Source organism: Danaus plexippus, assembly GCF_018135715.1.
Source record: "Danaus plexippus chromosome 29 unlocalized genomic scaffold, MEX_DaPlex mxdp_36, whole genome shotgun sequence".
Taxonomy (NCBI): Eukaryota; Metazoa; Arthropoda; class Insecta; order Lepidoptera; family Nymphalidae; genus Danaus; species Danaus plexippus.
The window spans coordinates 28,788-50,121 of record NW_026869857.1 but is presented as its reverse complement, the minus strand read 5'-3'; the positions used below and the strand labels follow the sequence as shown (position 1 = coordinate 50,121).

The window sequence follows — 21,334 nt, the reverse complement described above, 5'->3', positions numbered from 1 at the left end:
TTAACCCGAATTTCACTTCTTGACAACATCTATCACCACCTGGTTAAATGGCTGCCGCCTCTTCATCAAACAGATCCTCGTCACTAATATGTTCAGTGTTCAGAACTCTGTGAAGTCTTTACATGAACCTCCAAACCCCAAAAGTTATTTCAGACATTAGTTCGAGAATATGTGCGCAACAGTTGTCGGCGCGGTAACACCGCCTCTGTTTAGAGGGTAACCCTTTGAAGCTTACCAACACGCTGCCAGATTATTTTTTTTATGTCCCAAAGCCGCAACGAGCCGACGGCCTGTACCGGGGTAAGTGAAAGTCGCCCATGGACATCCACATAAGAGGTGTCGACTGTGTCGAGGTGTGACTATTATGATCCCACATCATTACCTCTCACTTCACACACAAGACAATCATCTTCTCTGTGACTTACAATCCTGGGACTCCTCTGGAACACGTTACACATTTATGGGAGGCAGTTGTAGAGAACGATGGTAAAGCTCCCGCAGCTCCTCGTGCCGCTGGTGTCTGGCCTTATCGCTAAGCGTTCTATTCGTCTGATATCCCCTGGTCTGGTTGCATGGATTGCTGACTTTCTAAGGACCGTGAACTACAAGAGACTGTCAACGTCTGCTGGTCTGAGCTGACGGCGACCAGCGCACGCACTGCTAAGGATGTATCCTCGCAACTTACTTTTCGTGAGGATGGAGCTACACTAAAATAATTAAAACGAAATTCAATGGACTATTTATGATTTACGCATTTTATTAATGTTTCTTATAGTTATAATAATAGTACTCAGGATTTTAAGGGACAGTTGACAGATGTGATTTTATTTCTTGTTACGCGGACACTGTCCTGGCTATCCACTGTCGTGTCGCGGCCCAGCTGTTAGTAGTTTGAACTCTTCAGTATATCAACTCACGGTGAGTCACCCGGCTTTCCTCAGGAAATAAGTTCTTGTTGTATAAATGGAACTTTTACGGAAGGAATAATTTCCGAAGAGCTCTGATACAAACCGGTTCGGAACAGACGTTTGTGAGACACGGGCTCGGGCCACAAACCGCGCGTCTTACAACGACAATAAAACTAATAATAATAATAATATATTTATTCAGTACAAGTAGTCGGAGACCCAGGGCGACATGTCCGGGGAGTACCTCTGGGGGGGGAGGTCGTACGGCACCGGCAGGCGGAGGGCGGAGGAGGGGGACAGGGGGAAGAAGTCCGAGCTCATCTGGAAAAACACGCGCGACATTAAAACAGAGTTAACACGCGCCGACACGCGCAGGACCAGAACCCGCGGCGGCCGGAGGCTCGGCGAGTGGCGGAGGTCCTTAACGAGCGTCTGATGCCGGTCAGACACCCGAGACCCGCCGCCGGCAGGGGCTCGACTCTCACCACAAACCGCGGCAGGAACAGGACTCCGGCCTCGTAGCTCATGAGGCGGAGTCCGCCGTCCTTGTTGCGGACGCCCCAGGCCGCCTTGCTCACGTTGCCGGAAGTCAGCAGATAGAAGGCGGCGCGCGAGTTGTCGGGGGACACGCGCGTGTAGCTCTTGATGTGAGGCATCGCGCGGTCCCGCTCCGAGTGCAGCGCCCGCCACTGGCTGGAGCAAGCGGAGAGGACGTTAGCGCTGGCGATGACATACATGAATACTATGGCGCGAGTTGAGAGGCGAGCTCACTATAAGAAGTCCTTGAGCCAGGGCTGCTTGACGTGGACGGCCGCGGAGTAAGGCAGGCAGCCGCCGCCGAGCAGACCGTCGTGGGAGGACTTCACGTTCTCTGGAGGCGAAGCACTTGTTAGAATATATAGGAGACAGTACTGCGAAGAATACTTTAGAGGCGACTCACCCAGCGACGGGTAGATGAGTTTGAGGTCGGGCGGCGGGGTGAGGGTCTGCGGCTGGTCCTTTATCTTGGTGAAGTGATGCAGGAAGTCGCCCGTCAGCCACGACTACACCATCACCACACGTGTCAGTAACAAGCTCAGAAGACTCTAACACCCATACATCATCTATGTTTGTAATCCTCACCCCGGGGTCCTTCCCGTAGCTGCCGAGGCTACTGGCCTGAGCGATCAGCGGCCACGAGCGAGTCTCCTGGGGCGGGACGGCGCAGTGAGCACGCAGCAGAGCACCCACACGCAGGAAACCCCACGACGCGGAGTAATGAGTGCCGGGGACCGAGCAGACGAGGAACACGCTGCGAGGAACCAGAACACGCGTTACAACACTTTGTAGGAGCATTGAAAGCATATTGCATCAAACCTGAGACTCCGCCTTCCTGTCACTCGCGCTCTACAGCGGCGGGTCTTACTTGATGTGACTGAAGTCGCAGCGCTGGACCCGGTGCACGTAGACCGCCAGCTGCGGCAGGCGGTAGTGATGCAGGTAGTCCAGGAGACTCCGCTTGAAGCCCGTGGGACTCTCGCCCGAGTGACTCGGACTCTCCGCCGGCAGCTGCGGGCAGGACGGACTCAGCCAGAGGCTGCGGAGGAATAACACGTACTTAGACGATATTATGTTTTCCTTGCTGTCGCCTCGTCCGAGACGCTCGCGTGTTGAGGTCGTGGCGCGTAACATAATTTCGTTATATTTTTCTGTCTGCAGACCTCCGCTGGGTCTCACGTTTCATCGCAGATTTTTTTATTGACACTCATTCTCTAACGATTTCCAATCAATGACCAGGAGCCATGAAACCAAACATTACTTTTGTCGTTTATATTCAGTGGACGGTGACGAGGCTGAGGGCTTATAACAGTCAGGAGACAGTTCTGAATAACATACATTTATCTTCTGCCTCATCCTAATGTCGGAGCACTCTCCCTCAGTTGTTTCACTCACTCCCTCTCACCCTCCCACACTCACTCACTCCCTCTCTCGCTCCCGCACTCTCCGCCAGCGAATGTTCATGATCCGCCGATGGTTCCTCACCCCTGCGTCCTGTTCTCCCAGTCGTCCATGTACAGGTTGGCGGTGGACACCACCACCCTCAGGGAGCCGTCCTCGTAGCACAGCAACATCATCTTCCTGAAACGCAAGCGCCACAACGTCGTGAATGTCGTGTTTAAAGCAACCCCACCTGGACTACGCGAGCACCCCGCATACTACACCGTGTCCAACTAACGTGTGATGTTTGCCGAAGGGCGTCGCCATCTTGACCTGGTGCGCCTCCACGTTGGGTTTCTTGGCACTGATGTTCCTCAGCTCCGCGCTCTCCTCCCCGTACAGGATCGTTAGCTTCTTTGCGCTGTAATATTTCCTTGCATCATCATCTCTTCAAATCTATACACAACATGACCGGCCGGCCGGCGGACGCTGCCGATACAAATGTTCAAGACTTTACACTTATTTGAATATTGAATAACAAATGGGACAAAAACCAGGATTACGAACGCCTTGAGGTGGTGGCTTGTAATAATTCTTTATATATGTTTGTTTGTTTGTTCTGTGCCACACCTGTAACCCGCGAAGTAATAGTGCGCCAGGAGCCAGCCCGCGTCCACCATGAAGTTTATCTGGAGGGAGCACTTCAGCTCGCCCAAACTACTGTCGAGGATCTCTGGTGAGAGAATGGACTATTATAGATGGAAATAGAAAAGAAATGAGACCAGAACAAAACAACGCTTTTGAGAAAAGAGAAGGAAGGCCGCGATAGTGTTCTCAGGCGACGTAGAAGTCACACCTGGGACAGAGGTGCGGCGACACCAGCACCGGCCTGTGTACGAGTTATTGACTAGAGACGAAACCTCTCAGCATCCCATGGGTTCACCGAGCGGGCGCCGGGTCCGTCGTTGCAGGGAGAGGAGCTTCAACAGTGCCTGACACTCGCGACTAGGGTGTAGGTTTAAGAGGCCCCTATCTACCGCGCGTTAAACGCTCCCCTCCACCGTCCAAGCTCGCTCTCTCTAGCTATCTATTATACTATCATAATGCTTAGTGTTCAGGAGACGAGAGATCTATGGGCAGGAAATAACCAGTCCAAAGTCAAGAATAGAGTAAACCTCTGTAATGACTGTTTGTTTTTGGAGCACTTCCACTAACTCCACCCGCTGCGGACTCACCCAGCAGTGTGATGGAGTACTTCTGGTTGTGAGTCTTCTTACTATCCTTGATGGTGGTGTAGAACACGTGGTAGGGAGCGGCAGCCGCGTGTTTGGACAACATACCACCGGGACTCACCACCACGTCCAGGAACGAGCGAGGGTCCCTGGTCGGCGGCACCATCGGCCGGTACGTGGAGTCTGATCATTAAACCATACAAGCAGAGTTCTATTGTAATAAAAATAAAGAGGAGCTGTATTGACTAAGGGATGTCTCGAGGAGGGGTGGGGAGAGGGGAGGGGGAGAAATTATTTAAAGAGCATTTTTCGATGCAATTAGTCATCATTTTGTGGGGATTTGAAATAAGCAAGTGATTTACCAAGAACTCATGCTGTTTTCATGATTTTCTTTAAAAAGTCATTTGTGTTTTGTTATTAAAGTAATACTATGGTTCAGACAAATGCTCTTGATGTCTGGATTGCCCGCACATATCTTCTTCATATGATCGGGAGCAACTTACCCTCCGTTACCTAATCTACTAACCGAGTATTTTTTTGTCACCACATGTCTTGCTTGATCGCGTGTCTGTCTGTTCGTGTGTTCTACTTGACATCTGTTCTTCATCGGTCGTTTGTGCCTTTTTCTTTCCATCACTACTCCGACTCGTCCCGGCCATGTCTGTTTTAGGCTCACCTCCATCTTTCTTACTATCTTCACTGTCTTTCCTCGCTCTACAAACCATGGTATAAAGTTAAACAAACCGAATATCGACTTAATAAAGAACTTTGTGTTTTTCTTTGTTGGGTCCAGATCACATTGCGGTGAACTCCTCGTGTTGGTTACATTTGTATCTATATTACGTTCTCTAGAACATTCTTTGTGATGACTGAATTATGGAAGAGTTCTAACAACAGTCACAGGAGATGTTATGACCTCGATTGGAAAACACCTTCAGATATAAAAATAAAAGGAAAAGATTTGCTTTAAATAATAGTTACTTCAACATGATGGACTGAAGTCCACTACTCTATGTTATCTGCTTGTATCTCGTCCGTCACTCCGGTTAAGGTCTCCTCAGTTATTTCAATACACACTATATTTGTAACAAAACCTCAACTCACAGATCTCCACACCGTTGTCCTTCATAGAGCTTGTTTTGTATCATCATGTCGAGCTGTTCCCTGATCATGTTTCGTTGTAAGCTGAACCTCTCGGGTATGTCGTAATCACCCGAGCCACTGTAATTATCCAGGATACTCTCCACTGATGAAGTAATAGGAAAAATTATAAATCTATTTCTGAATAAAAAATGCTAGAAACAGTTTACATTAAAGGATTAATGTTATTGAATTCAGCAGAATATTTAACTCGCAAACTTTAGTTTGCTATCCCCTGTACACAGTACAAGTTACCCACAACGTATTGCGTCCGTCATAATATGAATGTGAATTTACGACTTGCGTTTACAATAAAAGATAATAATAATTTATTTACTCACAATGCGGATGACTGAACTCTCTGAAGTGTGCCGGATTCATTCTATAACACGACTCGCCATAGCTACAGGCTAGCTTTATTCTTTTATTATGTTGATCAACTAAAAATACAAAATCATTCAGTTTGTAGCTCATAAACAATGCCAAAGTCAGCTCGGGTCAGGTCAGTAACAAAAATGTTATTATTTTAAATGTTACTAATCTTTAGATTGGAATAAATTTGACAAATATTTACCTTTGTCCCGATTCATACGTTTGTTTGAAAGACTCATAACTTCTAATAGAAATCCTTAATTGTTAAATAATTTTTTTTGGAAAATATGGAAAGTAGTAAAGCTTATTATTAAGATATAATTTATAAATTGTCATAACATAATCGACAAAAACAAATTTTAAATAAGATTTTAAATAAAACAGCTGTGCAAATATTATGACAACGTCAAAACTGACATTTATAACTATTTACAGCTAACTAGCTTCGGAGCCGGGGTTTTCAGGGCCAAGAAGACGAAGCTCTGCTTAACCTACTTTAAGACCTGGATATTTATGAATCTTCTTTTATTACGATTGACCTACAATATTGGAAGGAATTATTGTACTATACCATAATTATATCACAGGCAGCTTTTAACAAAAGCAGCAGGTCTCATCACGAGTCTAACCGTCTGCGTCGATGGCCTTGCCTAAATGTTAAAGTTCGTAGCAAATGCGAAAGATTCAAAAGTTGAGTCGATTTTCATATAATATTATTTTCTAAAAGAAATTAAAATACAAATATCTTTCGTTATTGTAGAGTTCTGTAATTACTTTTTATTTTATTTTTTTTATATTTTAAGGAAAATTAAGAATAACATTTGCATAGTTTTAAAATGATGTTTTTTGCATACTCGTTTTTTTTTTATATAAATAATTTATAAAAATAGATTAATAAGAGTAATTGTATTTTCCTCATTTCAAATACTCTGTGCTTCTCATGTCACTAGTCAATGTTTCAATCGGTTTTTGTAAATAAATAACTTCTTATCTACTCAACGCACCGGTCAGTAGTTATCATTATCTCCAGGAACAGTTGAGTAAACAGAAGCATTTTAATTTTAAAAGATTAGTTGAGTAGCTCGTATTTATTTATGTCATGTTATTCAGATGGATCCATTTATATCCTGTCCTTACAACTCAGCACACCGTGTCCCGCAGTCTCGTATCCAAGCGCACATAGTGAGATGTCAATCCAAGCACCCAGAGCTGAGTCCTTGTCCTTACAACGCGACACATCGTCTGCCGAAATCAGAGTTGAAGTGTCACGTCCTGTCCTGTCCGTCGCGGAAAGAAATCTTTCCAGACGACAAACCTCTAAAAGTTAAAGCAAATATTACAGCACCGAAGTTTCTACGGCAGAGCGACTACTTACCGGAGTCGGATCCCAATCACGAGACATGGGATTGAGATCCATAACATGTAAATATAATTATAATGAATATCGCCTTAAGATATATTGATGTTGTTAATGTTAAGAAATAAAAGCATATGTGATTGTACCTTTCAAATCTAAGATTCAACATTTGTTTTGTGACACAGTAAGTGTTTCTCAACATTTCTGATCAAATAAAAGAGACCGAGTGATTCATTATAACATTTATTGAACAATCTATGTCTGTGTGTGCGTGTGTGATGCTGCTCGGAGAGAATTCTCCAGATTCTTGAGGGCCGGGGTGATGCTGCTGCCGAGGTCTTCAACCACACTCGATAGATATACTGTAAAGACATATATTAAATAAGCACACTATAGGATACTCCACTGTACTCAATGTTCACTAACAACAGACCTATATCAGTGAGACATCTCTTAGTGCCGAGCTCGTCCATGTTCCTGATAGTGAGGATCTTCTGAGCGTAGACCTCACAGGTGTGCGTACACAACTGTGACAACGGGATTTAAACATTGTAAATGTTAGCAGACATATAGTTCCAGGTTTGTTTATCAATGTTCAGCGTTACTTCCAGTAATGTCTTACAAAATGTCTGAAGCCGGTATTCATAGTTTACACACAAGCTGATACTTAAATGTTGCCATCACTAATAACAACGGCTCAGTGTTATAAGTAATTATAATCAGATACAGAAATAGCTGTAAGGACAACAGTATGTTATACTGAGTATGGTAGGGATGGTGCCACTTGTAACACTGTATCTGTGTGTGTGTTGTGTCAGTGTGTGAGTGTGTGTGCACCTCAGCGAGTATTGTCCAGGGAGCCCTCGCGTCTCCCAGGTGCAGCTCCAGGTGTTGTGGGAGAGTCATGAGGTACTGACCGACCTACAGCAACATAACAAAGGTCATACATGTGAGAAAACTAAATATATTAAATGTGATAAAAATCCTTTTTTTCTTTCACTTCCGGTTGTTTTTTAATAATTTTTTAATGTTGATTTCTGTTTTCTCTTTGTATAATTCAATCAAATTTTATTCTATTTGTGGTGCATGTACTGTGTGCCGCAGCAGACTGTGACGGTACCTTATATAATTAACCGACCTACCTACATTACTCCAGGTCACATCTTATAGAGACATGAAACTTTTATTGTATGAAACATCTCTGAGTATAAAGACTTTGTTTATAACAAGCTATGACTGGCAGGGACTTGGCCATGGCGGTCTTAATATGAGCCGACCTCTGTGATGTATTCTTGAGGCGAGAGGGCGAAGTCCGGGAGCTCCGTGGACAGAGCGTCGTTGTGGCGCCACGAGGACAGCTGGGGGATCTTGTCTGCATCATATAACAGCATCTCATTGTATATTGAAGCTACGTCATCTTCAAGTTCCGGAACATCGGATGAGTCAAGTCAATGTTGCTCACCCAGCTGCAGGTCTATAGGGCTCCTCAGTATGTTCCTGGAGAGCGCGTTCAGAGCGTCCCGGGTCCGCTGGAGGGCGGCGGACAGGGAGGGGGCGCTGGGGGCGGAGCCCGACGACAACAGACGGCCGAGGTCGTACAGTATGTTGGGGGGAGCGCAGGCTGCGGATAGAGAGACGGATGTAACACAGAGGAATGTACAGGACCTGTGTTACATTAACATAGGACAGATATGAAAGTTAACTGTCTCGAAACAACAGCAGTGACCAGCACAGCATCCATATCGTGATGTTTACGTTGTTGGCCACACTCACCGTCGCTCGTGGGCGGCGGCACGGGCGGCAGCAGGGCGGCCGCGCGCTCCAACACCAGGGCGGCCGGGGCCAGCGGGCTCAGGCTGGAGGAGCGACACGACAGGAACGACGACTCCACCGCGCGGGAGTGGCGCGACACCAGCGACAACACCGAGCTCAGGTAAGACTGGACGAGGCGGAGCAGGCAACAAAGATAACATACACTTCCTTTGCTTCAAAGTTTAAAAATACGTTTTGAACTTCTTTGGAAGAAGCCACTACCAAAAGCTAAGTAAGACAAGTCCAATAGGAAAACACACTGACCTCAGCCGCGGGCGCGAAGTAGCCGTATATAGCGGGACCAGCTATCATCCTCCCCTTGCTGTAAGCGGAAGAGAGCCGGTCCTGGGAGCGCTCACACACGGTCAGCAGGCCGCGGGAGTAGTCCAGGAGGTCCGTCTGGGGTACAGCAGGAGGAGGGGGTGAAGTATGACCGCGCCCAAACATGAACAAATCGGGCCCGGTAGGACGGGCCGGTAGCAAATACTAGCACTAGGGTTGATGTTTAGATAATAAGCACAGGTTCTCAGTCTTAGGAGACAGAGAACATGCCTCGGAAGTCATTTTTTATCTGACACAGATTCATTACTAATTAGATTTTTGATAATCTCGTTGTGGTGACGTCACTTTGGACTTTGGATCGGGAAAAGAAAAACCTTGGAGATATAGTGTTTGGTGGACATGAAGAAGAACTAAACAAGCAGCGTGGAAGAAGATAAAGAAACAGAGGAATTGGAGAAGTTGAAGAAAATTAGCAGAAGATTAATGAGTTATAGTAAGTATATCCGTGATCCGTCCAGCGTGTCGTGTTATAATAGGTGCGAGTCCTGACCGTGTGTAGCGCGGGGTCGTCCAGCGAGGCCAGCAGGAGCGATGTCTGCAGCTCCGTGTACTGAGGGAGCAGCGCCTTCAGCGGACTGTACAGAGACACGCCCAGCTCGCGCAGAGCCGCCTCAGACACGACCTCTGTTACGAACACACCCCGTTACTGACTGTGCGACACACACACGACACACTCCTCGGGTGTCATGACGGCTCGCTCGCACGGGGACTATGGTTGAACAGATTATAAAACTTCTTTGGAGTCGTCCGTATCTAATCCTGCCGTCTCTCTCTCTCTCTCTCTCCCTCACCTTTGTTATACTTGTGAGAGTCCAGCAAGTCGCGGACCCTGTCCCGGTAGTGGTCGAGGTCCGCCCGGAGGTCCGTGAGGTAGGTGAGTCCGTCCTCGGGCTTCTGGCACAGCTTGAACTGAGCCGTCACTATCTATAAGTAAAAAGCCTTCAACAGTAACTAATACAACATAACATTTTCCTCTGTTTTGTCTTCTTCTTGCATCTCTTACAGCATCCAATCTAAGTCTAAGCTCTAAGTTTACTTTCTGTCTTGAATGTCGAACACATGTATATGTCATTATATTTTGTAACCTATTAATATTCCCGAACTGTTATATGAACTCTTTTAGTTTGTTTTCCTCAGAGGTCCTACGTAACTAAAAACTAAACTAAAATAATATTTTTGTAAAGTGATATAGCATAAAGTGAATTACATTCAAAATGAACCCGTAGCTTAATTAGTGTTATATATAGGTATGTAGATATTAACCTTAGTGATGGAGGGGTCGAGGGACAGCAGCAGGTCGGTGTGGAGGCGCACCAGCTCGGCCAGCGGCGCCTCGCAGCTCACCACCGACACCAGCCACTCCATCTGCATCATACAGACCGCACCAGCTATGTCATGAAATGCATCACGTATCGCCATCCTGTCTGTGTGTCTCTCTGTGTCTACTACCTGGGCGTGGGCGTCGTCCATGAGCAGGTGTGTGGCGGCCCGCGGCGTGTGAGTCGCGAGTCTCGTCCAGCGAGAGGCGCGGGCGGCGGCGGAGGCCCGGCGCCAACAGCGGAGCGCCGACGACACGCGGGACATCGACACGAACAGGGACACGTAGGACGACGAGCGATCTGAGAGAGAGTAGACGAGGAGACGGTTCACCACGAGGATAAGGAGGGGAGAGGGTGGTGGTACGGCGCTGAGTGTTACCTGCATCCATCATGGTCAGAGCCTCCATGAAAGGCGGACTGATGGCCGCCTCCAGTCTGTTGTATAGAGTGGTTAGCTGAAGTCGCTTGCTCTCATACTCCGCAGAGTCGCTCAGTGCCTGGAAGTCAATTATACAAACGTTACTTGCTGGAAACTGTCTCTCACCAGAGTTTTTGTCATCTTTTTTATTAAGGGAAGGCCAAAGTTAAAGTAATCAAATTTTTTACTGTCCCTCACCTCCAAGCTGGTCGTCATAGCGTGCACTTGTTCCGCGAGTGTCGCTAGTTTCTCTTTGTTTGTGGGCACCCCTGAGTCCAGGGTGTCTTCCAGAGACTGAGCGAGCGCAACCCATTTATCAGCTTCCCGCAGTGACGACGCCGCGTTCTGGGGAGTATCACCAAGGTCCAACAGACGATTCATCGTTTACCTCAGAACTTCTGGACGACATGTGTTCGTGTTGATGTTCCGGGTGGTGTTTAGGAGAATTACTTCACAAAATTTCATGACACCAAAGAAAAGTCGGTCGTCTGAATACTTTGCCACGGGGGGTGTTTATTAATACAACATATTAACGAACAATTGTGAGTAAACCGACAAAATATTACATCGGCCATTGTGATCGCTGGAACTTTTTCAAGTTATATTCCAGCTGTAGAAGGCATAGCACCAGCTCCCCACACAGAAGCATCTCACCTCCAGTCTAGTCTTGAGCTGGTCTATCTTTTGTAGACTCTTGATGGAGTGTCCCGTCTGTTCCTCGACCCCCTGAACGTTCTGCTCCAAGCTCTTCAGCTGTTCCTGGAGAAGGGCCGCCTCCAGCTGTAAGGACGACGCCTCCTGGAGTGTCCGCGGGATCGAAGACACTATCTGTTATAACAAACGAGGCTGACGAAAATACAACATGGAAATAACCAAAAATATTTCAATTCGCTTTTATTTTCTGAGTGTTAAACTTCACACTACAGCTTGCTCCGGGGCGCCGACAAGACATACTCCAAGATGCTTTACGACAACCAAAAAATTTTATAGTGAATTTTATTAATTTTAATGTGTTATTGAAGCATGCATCGATCCATTTTTATGAAAGGAATAATTTTCATTTGTCAAATTTAAAAAAATAACTGCTTCAGAAGTAACATCTACCCAAACTGCGGGCTATTCAGAATGACACTTCTTATTGGAAAACCCTTTAAGTTTGAGTTAAGAATCCACAGATCAGAGGCCTTTTAAAGTAATTTGCTACTGGTTCCGTTATTCCTTAAACTAATATTGTACAAATCATAAGTATGCAGCAGAAACGGGAGCGCTCTACTAGTGTAAGTACTGAATGTTATACAACATAATACATAGAACCCTTCTCTGATACTGACTTGAGTGGCCGTCTCATCCAGAGAGTTGCTCAGCTGCTTCATGTACAGCTGCAGTCTTGCCACTGTGTTGGCTACAAATATCTGAAACAAAAAATCTGTATAAATAAAACGAGACTAGTTGGATACACGGGCTTCTCTCCAACAGTTAATAGGCAGCTACGTTCTGAGATTGTCACCACATATAGAGTCCACATGAATTTGTTCAACAGATTCCCCGGAACAACTAACGCAAACATGTTCTGTACGGTTGTGATGATGTAAAGCTTCTTACATATTGACAACTCAAGCCAATGAAAGCTTCATCAATTTATCTTCATATTATTTCACAGTTAAGTCAGATAGTAATAATGATATAGAGACCTCTTTCTCCTGGTTGCCGGCTCCGCTCCATGCCGTGTTTATCCATTTTTTCGGATCAAAATCTTTTTCGGCGAAGGTTTTTAAATCCTGTTTGAAACAAGCAATACATGAAAACGATGTAACATACTATGTATTTCTGAATTTCCGCAAGGAGGTACAAAACTGAAGTTTCCTTTAATTACTTTTGAATATTTACACACCATGTTATATTTAGCACCGCATATAAAACACTAACATATATTTGGACCTCTGTTTTGTGTTATCAACACTGACGATGTATACGTATTATTTGAAGTTTTAAGTATGTCACTGTGAAGTGTGATAAGTAATGACAGGACCAATTGACTGAAGTGGTTAAGTCTTACATGAAGACAAAATAATTAAAAGAGATCATCTCCTCAACTCATAAAAATAAAATTGTCTAATAACTTTTAAACGATAATTGTATTAAATAAATAGACATTTCTTTTTCAAGTCTTCATTAAAAACTTGTAACATTTAAACGATTACAACACATTTAAACGACCTTTTCAGTTTTCAGATCAAATTGTCATTTGTCATTAATCTAAAAGACTTGTCAATTTGTTATTGTACTTTATATTGATTGATCACTTTTTATTAATTCGTTTTGATCATCGATATTTGTATATAGATTTAGTTTCAATGATTCGTGAAGATATATATAATTATGATATTGATTTACGCTAAGTTACGACCCTGTAAATAATTTTAAAAACTATTTTTTTAAGTTTTTCTTGCATTCATGTGTTTGTTATATTAAGTATCGTGTATCTTCTCTCTGATAATTAAGAATCATCGTGAGGTTTTGTTATCTCCGCGACAGCAAAGTGTTTTTCAAAGTTTTTTATATTCAATAACTAAATCATAACCTGATCTGGTCTAATGACTGTCAAAATGGAGAAAGAATATGATTGTAACTTCTACACGTCTCTAAAGACTAGATCGAAGCAAGCCTGTGAGTTCTGCGATCAGGAGTTTACTGACGGGTAGGAAACTTAAATTTGATTCAATAGATTTGTATTAAAAAAGTATCTATGAAAAGCTTCCGTTCCTGTTGAATAGATGTTAGTCTAAACCATTAAACTTGAACTATATTATTAATATTTAACTTTCAGATACAGCTACCTCGTCCACAACGCATCACATATCATAATACCTCTTATAAGACAAACCCTGTACTGTTGTGATACTTGTAAATTTTACTTTACAACAACGAATGATTTCACCGAGCACACCAACAGACATGTCGGAATTAAAGACGAAAAGAACATAGAACTAGATCTAGCAAAAGTAAAATTAGAAAAATCCCCAGAGTTGGTGGAACCGCTGGAGCTGAAACAGGAATCTCTTGATATAGACATGGACTCGCTTTGTTCAAGCCATCATTACATTGAGGAGGCGTTCTGTGTGGACGTTCGTACGGAGGATAAAATAAAATTTGAAGATGACTTTGATTCGGAATCATTGAAAAAATTTACTCATGTGAAAGCTGAATTGTATTCTGAATGTTGTTACGGTGGAGACGGAATGTATGGAGACAGGCAGCAACCAGCAAACGGTGGGGGCTGTGAGGAACCTGCTGCTGTATGTGGAGTTGATGACTCTGTTTTGACGAGTGTTCTAACTTCTGATGAATGTAGAAGTGTACATTACAGTGAATTAAAGAGCACCGGTCTGTCCATATGTAGACTCTGTGGTCTGAAGTTGCCCGATAGGTACGTAGTCTTGGAATATCCTTGCCGGGATGTTTTAAAGCATGATAATATCCTTATGTTAAACTCGAGGTTCCCACATCATTCAAAGTCCTGTCAAGATGCCTAATGAGTATTTATTGTATTGTTTAACTCCTTACAAGTATTCCTCTTGTTCTGTATCAATCATTAAGCAGAAATCCTGAACCAAAAGAAGTGAAGAAGAAGAAGAAGAAGACTTATGAAAACGGCGGTCTAGAAGTAACACAAACGAATGCAATAAATCCCCCCCCCACAGTTTCTGGTGTAATCTTTTCTTTTTCTTTCAAATTTTCTTTTGAGACAACACATTTTGCGCTCTAAGCCCTTCAAAATGGACTCCACAAAAGCAGTATCTCTCTATTGTAATATTCTATGTATGTGGGAGTGAATCCGAAGCTTTTTTTAGAAACGCCAGGTGTAACAAGTAGGTGGGGTGTTCCAGCATTAGAGGCGGTAAATTAAGAAGCCGTTGCCTTTTCTCGGAAACTCAAACATGGCACCTGTCAGCTCGTCTGCAGATTGTTCCGCCACAGAGACTCTTCCACCTAAAACTGATTTCCTAATTCTGCTGACAAACTTGATACTTTGAATTCCTTCGGCTTCGGGAAAGCTTGTTGTCTTGGTTTTTTGCATTTTTTGGCTTCTTTAACAAAACGATCGTTCCAGGTCTTATTGGTGTTTAAGGACAGAGGTGATAGCTCCCTGATTCTTTGGAACTTTCACTGTCGTTATGTCAAATTGTTTCTTATTTATTTTCTCGCCAGTTACAATGTTAGTACAAGTATTGTTTGCTCTAAAAACTATCTCCGCAGTAATTGCCTCATCTGTATATTGTTAGTCCGACCATTCGTTCCGGTGGACTTCAGAAACAAGAAACTATTCCACTAGCAAGTAAATTATATGGTTGTCAAATTCCTTTGAAGGTAGTAGTTGTCACCGGCTGTTTGTGTCTGTATATTCCTAACATCAGCCTTCACGGTTCAGGTTCCGTCTCGTGCTCCACGAAACTAAACACCTGAGGCTTGTAAAGCGGAGGAACACGTTTCTGGTGTGCGTTTACTGCGACAGATACATAGCGGGGAACTACCGCAACATGGACAGACACCTCACCAGGGAACACACCAGCCGGCCCAGGAAGAAACACATCCTGCACAAGTGTAAGGAATGCCATCTGCCGTACACGAAGTACCGGAGACACGTCATGAATTACCATCAGAGGGAACGGTGCTCCTGGGAGCGGCTCGAGGAGGGGTCGGTGGAGCGTCGGGGCGGCTGTGGCGTCGGGGCAAGCGGAGATAACGTAAAGGCGTCCGGCGTCTGCTGCAGAGACGGCAACTCGCACGACGCGTGCGCCCTCACAGGGACGAGGGAGGGGGGCGGCGTCAAACATAAGACGTCGAGGAGACAGAAGAAGATGAAGAAGAAGAAGAGCCTCACCAACGTAGAGAGATTGAGGAACATACAGCAGAGATTGAGGAAGATCAATAAACTGAGTAAATATTGTGACGACTTTTATTACATCGACCGACGCTTGAAGTAGTATGGTTTATAAGTATTTCTAACTAGCCGTGCCCGCGACTTCGTCTGCGTTTAATAGTTTTTTTATGTATTATATGTATTTTTGCAAACAACCTCCTCAGCTTTATAAATTATAGCCACGACTTCATCCGCGTCAATTTCTGTTATTATTTTAGACAATTTAGTTCCAGTTTTGTAAAGAACGTAGTCATTTTAAAGTGCGTCTGCGTTAGTTATATCTTTAGTTTTTTTCTCTCGCGGCAGAACCTATTGGTTTTCTCCGCAACTCGATCTTGACGACGCGACATGTAGTCGGCCGCGCGGGAAGCAGTCTTGACTTAAATCGATTCTCAAGTGTTTAAATGTTTCCCCTGTGAGTTATTTATTGTAACGGTGACAGATAGCTGAACGGGAAATTGAATTCTTTTAAAATTAAAAGGTAAATCATTAGGAATCATTGAGATGCGAGATATAAGCACTGTCTGACCTGCTACTGGACCAGCCAAAACTATTGCAACTTTCAAGTAATTGCGTAGAAATTTGATTTGAATTCCGGTCCCGTTACATAAATTTGGTGGTTTAGACTTGTAAATAAAATTATTGGGGCACCTATTTTTAACTTGAGAGAATATGGGAGAAGGCCACTTCGGTTCAAAGAATTAAGAAACTCCTGTGGGTATTGGACCCTATCTTGATCCATTACATTATCAAAACATGTGTAGGTAACTATGTCTCCTGGAAGTTAACTTAAAATTAGGTCGTTAATTTAGTCCACGCTACTCTTTCTCGCCGCCAATATTGCCTTTTGACACATCCATTGATGATCTTTATTTCAGGCTAAACTTTCTATATGAAGTCCTCAATATTACTCATTCTTTCTTCTAAATCGCGATCAATTACAATTTTATTTTCAAAATGAGATACGTTCCCGTCTCCTATTAAAAGTAACTTTGAAAGAAATGTTATACTACCTCCCCCAAATGTGCTCAAATATTTGTAGTTAATTTTAAGATGTTAGCAAACTTCCGCAATGGGCAACTTTTAAGGCAAGACTTAACAATGTCTGGTCTAGTTCCCTTTACTACTACTGGTAAAGTGTAACAAATAAAAGTGTTAATAATTGTTTAATTATTAGAACCAAAATATTACCCTTAAAACAAAATGAAACGGTGTTTAAAAAATATTCAACGACGATATTATATCGCGAAAATGAACAACGCTGCATACAACCATTCAGTACGGAGGCGCCGCGGGTCTGAGCCGCGCGACCGGCGACAGTCGTAGAGTCGGAGTAAAAACTCCTGCTTTACTCTTATCTCACTAATGCTTTTATTTAATGCGCGCCTGTCTTTATTTAAACTCAGATTTACAAATTATAAGTTTCTGTTGTTGTTGTTTTTGTAATGTTAGAAATAACTTTAGGCAGTACTTCCACTTAGATGTTTGTTGCCGGACAACTCGTAACAGAATCCCCAGTCCAGCACTTACCTCCTGTTTATAATATTCAAGGTGACATATTTATGTGAGGGTAAGCTACGATATCATACAGAGGGCGCCAGTTTCCCTCATAAGAGTCCATGAAATAATAAAACACTGAACATTACGTAAAACATTCTAAGCCTCTAATAAAAAATTATAAAACCAATCGTTGAGTATTTGGACATTTAAATTACTGCTCAGAAACATTATTAACATTGATTAACACTATTATAACAAATACTCAGACAGGTGGCGCTAGTTCCGTGTCATGAGAACTACCAATAGACATCAGAATATAAATAACGTGAAGCGTAGGATGACGAACAGAATTTAAATTATTATAAGTAATTATTACTAACACTCGACATTTCCTGTTTTAAAAGTTTTCTACCTCGTATTGAGAAGCCTCTAACCACATAACAATCTATATTTTCAGCTTTCAAATTCAAATAATCTGAATAATAAGATTCCGAGACTTTCGCGAATATTCATTGAAATAAACTAATACCTTTCGGATTTCCTGCGCGTGTTTTACTATTTTTAAAACTACTCAATCCCGACGTTTCGATTACCTTTCAGCAGCCGTGATCACGCGCGACGAGATGTTTAACATAGTCGGTTGGTAAATACGAAAGATTTATTTCAATGAATTCAAAGTCTAGATTGGAATCATTGCAGAAATCTTATTAGTGTAAAGAACAACTTATTTTATAAAAATTTTACTGCAGACTTACTTAGACAAACTTCGCTTCATGTTATTAATGCGCAACTTTACATAACATATACAAACAAATAAGTTTAACGATCGGCCACACTGACAGCATCTTACGGCCTCGTAACAGACTTACACTCGAATATAATAGTACATAGCTCACAATAAACATTAATTTATCTGTTCCTGTTTTATGCACCGGACACGCCAGGATGCTTTCCAAATTGGATCAATGGCCACACATACATGGAGACTCTCTTTTTTAATTTTTATTTAATTTTTCGCCTAGGTTATACGAGAAATAACTTATTTTATCTTTCTTTTACTTCATTTTTTTAAGTGACATTTGTAGGTAGTATGTCCTTTTGTTATAACCGATGGAAGGTGACAAGGGTTACATTCATTTTATGCGCGGATGTAAGAGTAAGCAGTAATATAAAATTCATTTTGTGCGATGTTTTATGTGGAAGCAGTGAGCTGGCGGCTGTTTTACTACACGGTAAGTGTAAGTATACATATTAATTTCACCGGTAATGTTACCTGTACTGATCTAACCAAATACTTCTTCACTGATATCATTTTTGAGACGGGACTATATTTAATGACTACAGTATTTTATCAGGTTTATATTCGTCTGTCATTATTTATATATATATTTCTCTATTTTGTCCGTTTTAATAATACTATATTATAATTATTAGGAATTGATCGACTTTTTTTAAACGAATGCTCTTTCTTTTTGTAACCTATTTTATTTCAAATATAATACCTTTTATTTAAACGAGTAAGATTACCTTTTTTTTTAGTTAAAGCTAAACTGGTCGCACACCTTCCCTTTGTAATTATTTTAATGTTTTCATCAAACAACAACAAACGACAACGACAAATTCAAAATTCAAACGACAATTGAAAATGTCCTCGTAATTAATTTCGTTAACCACACATTTCAAATCTGTAATTATCCGTTCTATAACATTTTTATTGCAGTCACTGCCAGTGGCGTGCACAGAGATTGGGGGTAGGGTAGGCAGAACATGCTTGACAACAAAAAAAACAATAATCATCATAATTTATAATAATGAGGTCTTTCGTAAGTATTTATTTAAATGAAACTAATATTTTCGGATCACTACGCGTAATTTATTATTTTTCGGGCAGACGAGATGTTTGCCGTGATCACGTTTGCTGCAAAGTAACCGAAATGTCGGGAGTATGTAGTTTTTAAAAAGAGAGACGAAACCTCTTAGCATTCAATGGATTCACCGTGCGGGTGCCGGGTCCATCGCGTTGCAGGGAGTGGAGCTTCAACAGTGCGTGGGACTTGCGACCCAGGTGTAGGTTTAAGGGGCCCCTAACTAACGCGCGTTAAACGCTCACCTCCACTGTCCAAGCTCCTCTCCCTACCTAAATTTAAAATATCATATAACTACCTCATTTTAAGAAAATTATTTGATTATATTTCTTTTGTGTTCGTTTATTTATGTGATTATATTTAGTTGATAAATATTACAAATGTAATTTTAAAAAGACACTCAATTTATTTTAATTTTGCTAAGAGCCGACGCTAACGTCAGTTAGATTGTCGAGTGGGGTTGCTAGTGGCGCCAACTTCGTAGCAGTCACCAAGGTATATAAATGGGAGCAGTCGCATTGTAAGGGCAGTGTTCACTTGGACACGGTGTTGGACGCACACTCGCCAATCCACGTGGCTCAAATTCATAATTGCTATTCTATAATAGTAAATTACTTTCGTGGTGTTAATCAAATAGTGACAAGTGAAATAAAGTTATTGCAAAGTGTATTGAAGTTTTAATCATTGGATTGCAATATGAGTGGTTCACAAGACCCTAATGGGCTCGGTGCTCCGACATATATATAATGTGTATTAACACACTACCAATGGATGTGTAGGAATAAAAACTTAATTGCGTTTCTGTGACAGATATGTTTTATTATAATAACTATAAATTACACGACACCGTAGTTCTGTCAAAGTAATTATTGTAAATGTAGAAACCTGTGAAGGAAACAACATTTAAAGCTATTTATTTATTCCTACTTTTATTAGTTAGTCTTGTTAAACAATAAACGAAACAATTTTGTCACCACGTGTTCTTTGAAAGAAACTATAGTGTTGACAGCAGCGACACTGATGACATCTAAGCGTGCGTTCAAAAACTCTATTAGTTCGCCCACCAAGTTACGCGGTATAAACCTAAATGAAGAATCATGCATATATTATAAATCTCTCAACTGCCTCTGAGCCACGAAAGTACCTTAAAACCATTACCATTTGTTCATCACCGCTTTATAAAAGTTATTTAAATCGGAATATCCAGTGGAGATCCAAACATTCTTATTATTATTATGTTAAAACAACAAACAAGGAAAACACAGTAATGTATGTATGTACACAACCTGCTAGCTTATTAAAACCATCATAATACTTTTTATTTAAACGAATAACATTACCTTTCTTTTAGTTCACTCTCAACTGGTCACACACCTTCCCTTTGTAATTATCTTAATTGTAATATCAAACGACAATATGGAAAATCTACTCGTAATTAAGTTCGATAAACACACATCACCAGCACAGAGCTCACAGCTATAATTTACTATAATTCGTTAATAAATACACTCATTAGTTAATTAAAACTTATTCACTTGCGCTTAGAAAGACAAATGACAATATTCAATAATAACAAAATGGCGAAAAAAATATATGAATAGTTTACCGACCAGTCAGAGAGACCCGTTTCAATTGACAATTAATAGTTTCTATGACATCTTAAAAGAATAGGAAAAGAAGCAGTGGCTCTCGAACCATAAGACATGCAAACATTTTCTGCACACAACACGGGATTTGTAGGTCGTCCTTGAGATTTTTTATATGGAAAATAAGCACAGAGTAGTTGTGCCCACCGCCGCTCCGGCTGCATAGCGGCGCTAGCAGTTAGCAACGGCCGATCGATAATGTTTCGTTTTTACATTGATAGATGGCACTTTTAACAAATCGTGAATCAAATGTCATTTTAAATGTCCCTAAACATTTGTATTTCGTAATGTATGATTAAAATTATGCAAGTAAGAATTAAACAATATAAGTTTACTTGTTATACGAGTAGGGTATGCAGTGCTTATTTGCATCTATAGTGTGCACGCCACTGATTACTACATCGTACATTTGTTTGCGTTACGAAAATTAATGACCGTTGCGTCCACATAAAAAATAAACATTCGGGCTTTTTATCTTCTTCAAAACTTAAAATATTATTAAATTATGATGATTTTGCTACAGGATCCGTTAAATAGTAAAGAACATGTGTCTCTAGCACCCGCACCTCAGGCCTCAGCTTTCAA

General features: G+C 42.0%; 4 protein-coding genes across 4 annotated transcripts; 2 read left to right on the top strand and 2 right to left on the bottom strand.

Moving 5' to 3' along the window:
* Window positions 1-1,088: 1,088 nt before the first annotated feature.
* Window positions 1,089-5,975, bottom strand: LOC116776928 (probable tyrosyl-DNA phosphodiesterase). The gene is made up of 14 exons (XM_032670235.2): window positions 5,772-5,975; window positions 5,539-5,637; window positions 5,162-5,303; window positions 4,584-4,771; window positions 4,061-4,240; window positions 3,456-3,558; window positions 3,124-3,246; window positions 2,931-3,026; window positions 2,314-2,484; window positions 2,031-2,199; window positions 1,849-1,951; window positions 1,680-1,779; window positions 1,394-1,601; window positions 1,089-1,229 (listed from the first exon to the last, which is right to left on the bottom strand). Exons 1-14 carry the CDS (start codon window positions 5,806-5,808, stop codon window positions 1,107-1,109), a joined length of 1,842 nt encoding a protein of 613 aa, XP_032526126.2. The 5' UTR covers window positions 5,809-5,975; the 3' UTR covers window positions 1,089-1,106.
* A 704-nt stretch (window positions 5,976-6,679) lies between these two features.
* On the top strand, window positions 6,680-6,979 carry LOC116776768 (gametocyte-specific factor 1-like). Its single transcript, XM_032670010.2, has one exon. The coding sequence runs from the start codon at window positions 6,680-6,682 to the stop codon at window positions 6,977-6,979; it is 300 nt and encodes a 99-aa protein (XP_032525901.2).
* Window positions 6,980-7,153: 174 nt separating this feature from the next.
* Window positions 7,154-12,854, bottom strand: LOC116776808 (conserved oligomeric Golgi complex subunit 7). Its single transcript, XM_032670051.2, has 17 exons — window positions 12,709-12,854; window positions 12,509-12,595; window positions 12,149-12,229; window positions 11,472-11,645; window positions 11,016-11,162; window positions 10,779-10,896; window positions 10,530-10,699; window positions 10,344-10,445; window positions 9,872-10,004; window positions 9,571-9,704; window positions 9,003-9,137; window positions 8,700-8,865; window positions 8,389-8,547; window positions 8,204-8,298; window positions 7,764-7,847; window positions 7,360-7,453; window positions 7,154-7,288 (listed from the first exon to the last, which is right to left on the bottom strand). Exons 1-17 carry the CDS (start codon window positions 12,709-12,711, stop codon window positions 7,182-7,184), a joined length of 1,989 nt encoding a protein of 662 aa, XP_032525942.2. The 5' UTR covers window positions 12,712-12,854; the 3' UTR covers window positions 7,154-7,181.
* A 227-nt stretch (window positions 12,855-13,081) lies between these two features.
* Window positions 13,082-15,841, top strand: LOC116776809 (uncharacterized). Its single transcript, XM_032670052.2, has 3 exons — window positions 13,082-13,515; window positions 13,645-14,244; window positions 15,247-15,841. Exons 1-3 carry the CDS (start codon window positions 13,412-13,414, stop codon window positions 15,800-15,802), a joined length of 1,260 nt encoding a protein of 419 aa, XP_032525943.2. The 5' UTR covers window positions 13,082-13,411; the 3' UTR covers window positions 15,803-15,841.
* Window positions 15,842-21,334: the final 5,493 nt, after the last annotated feature.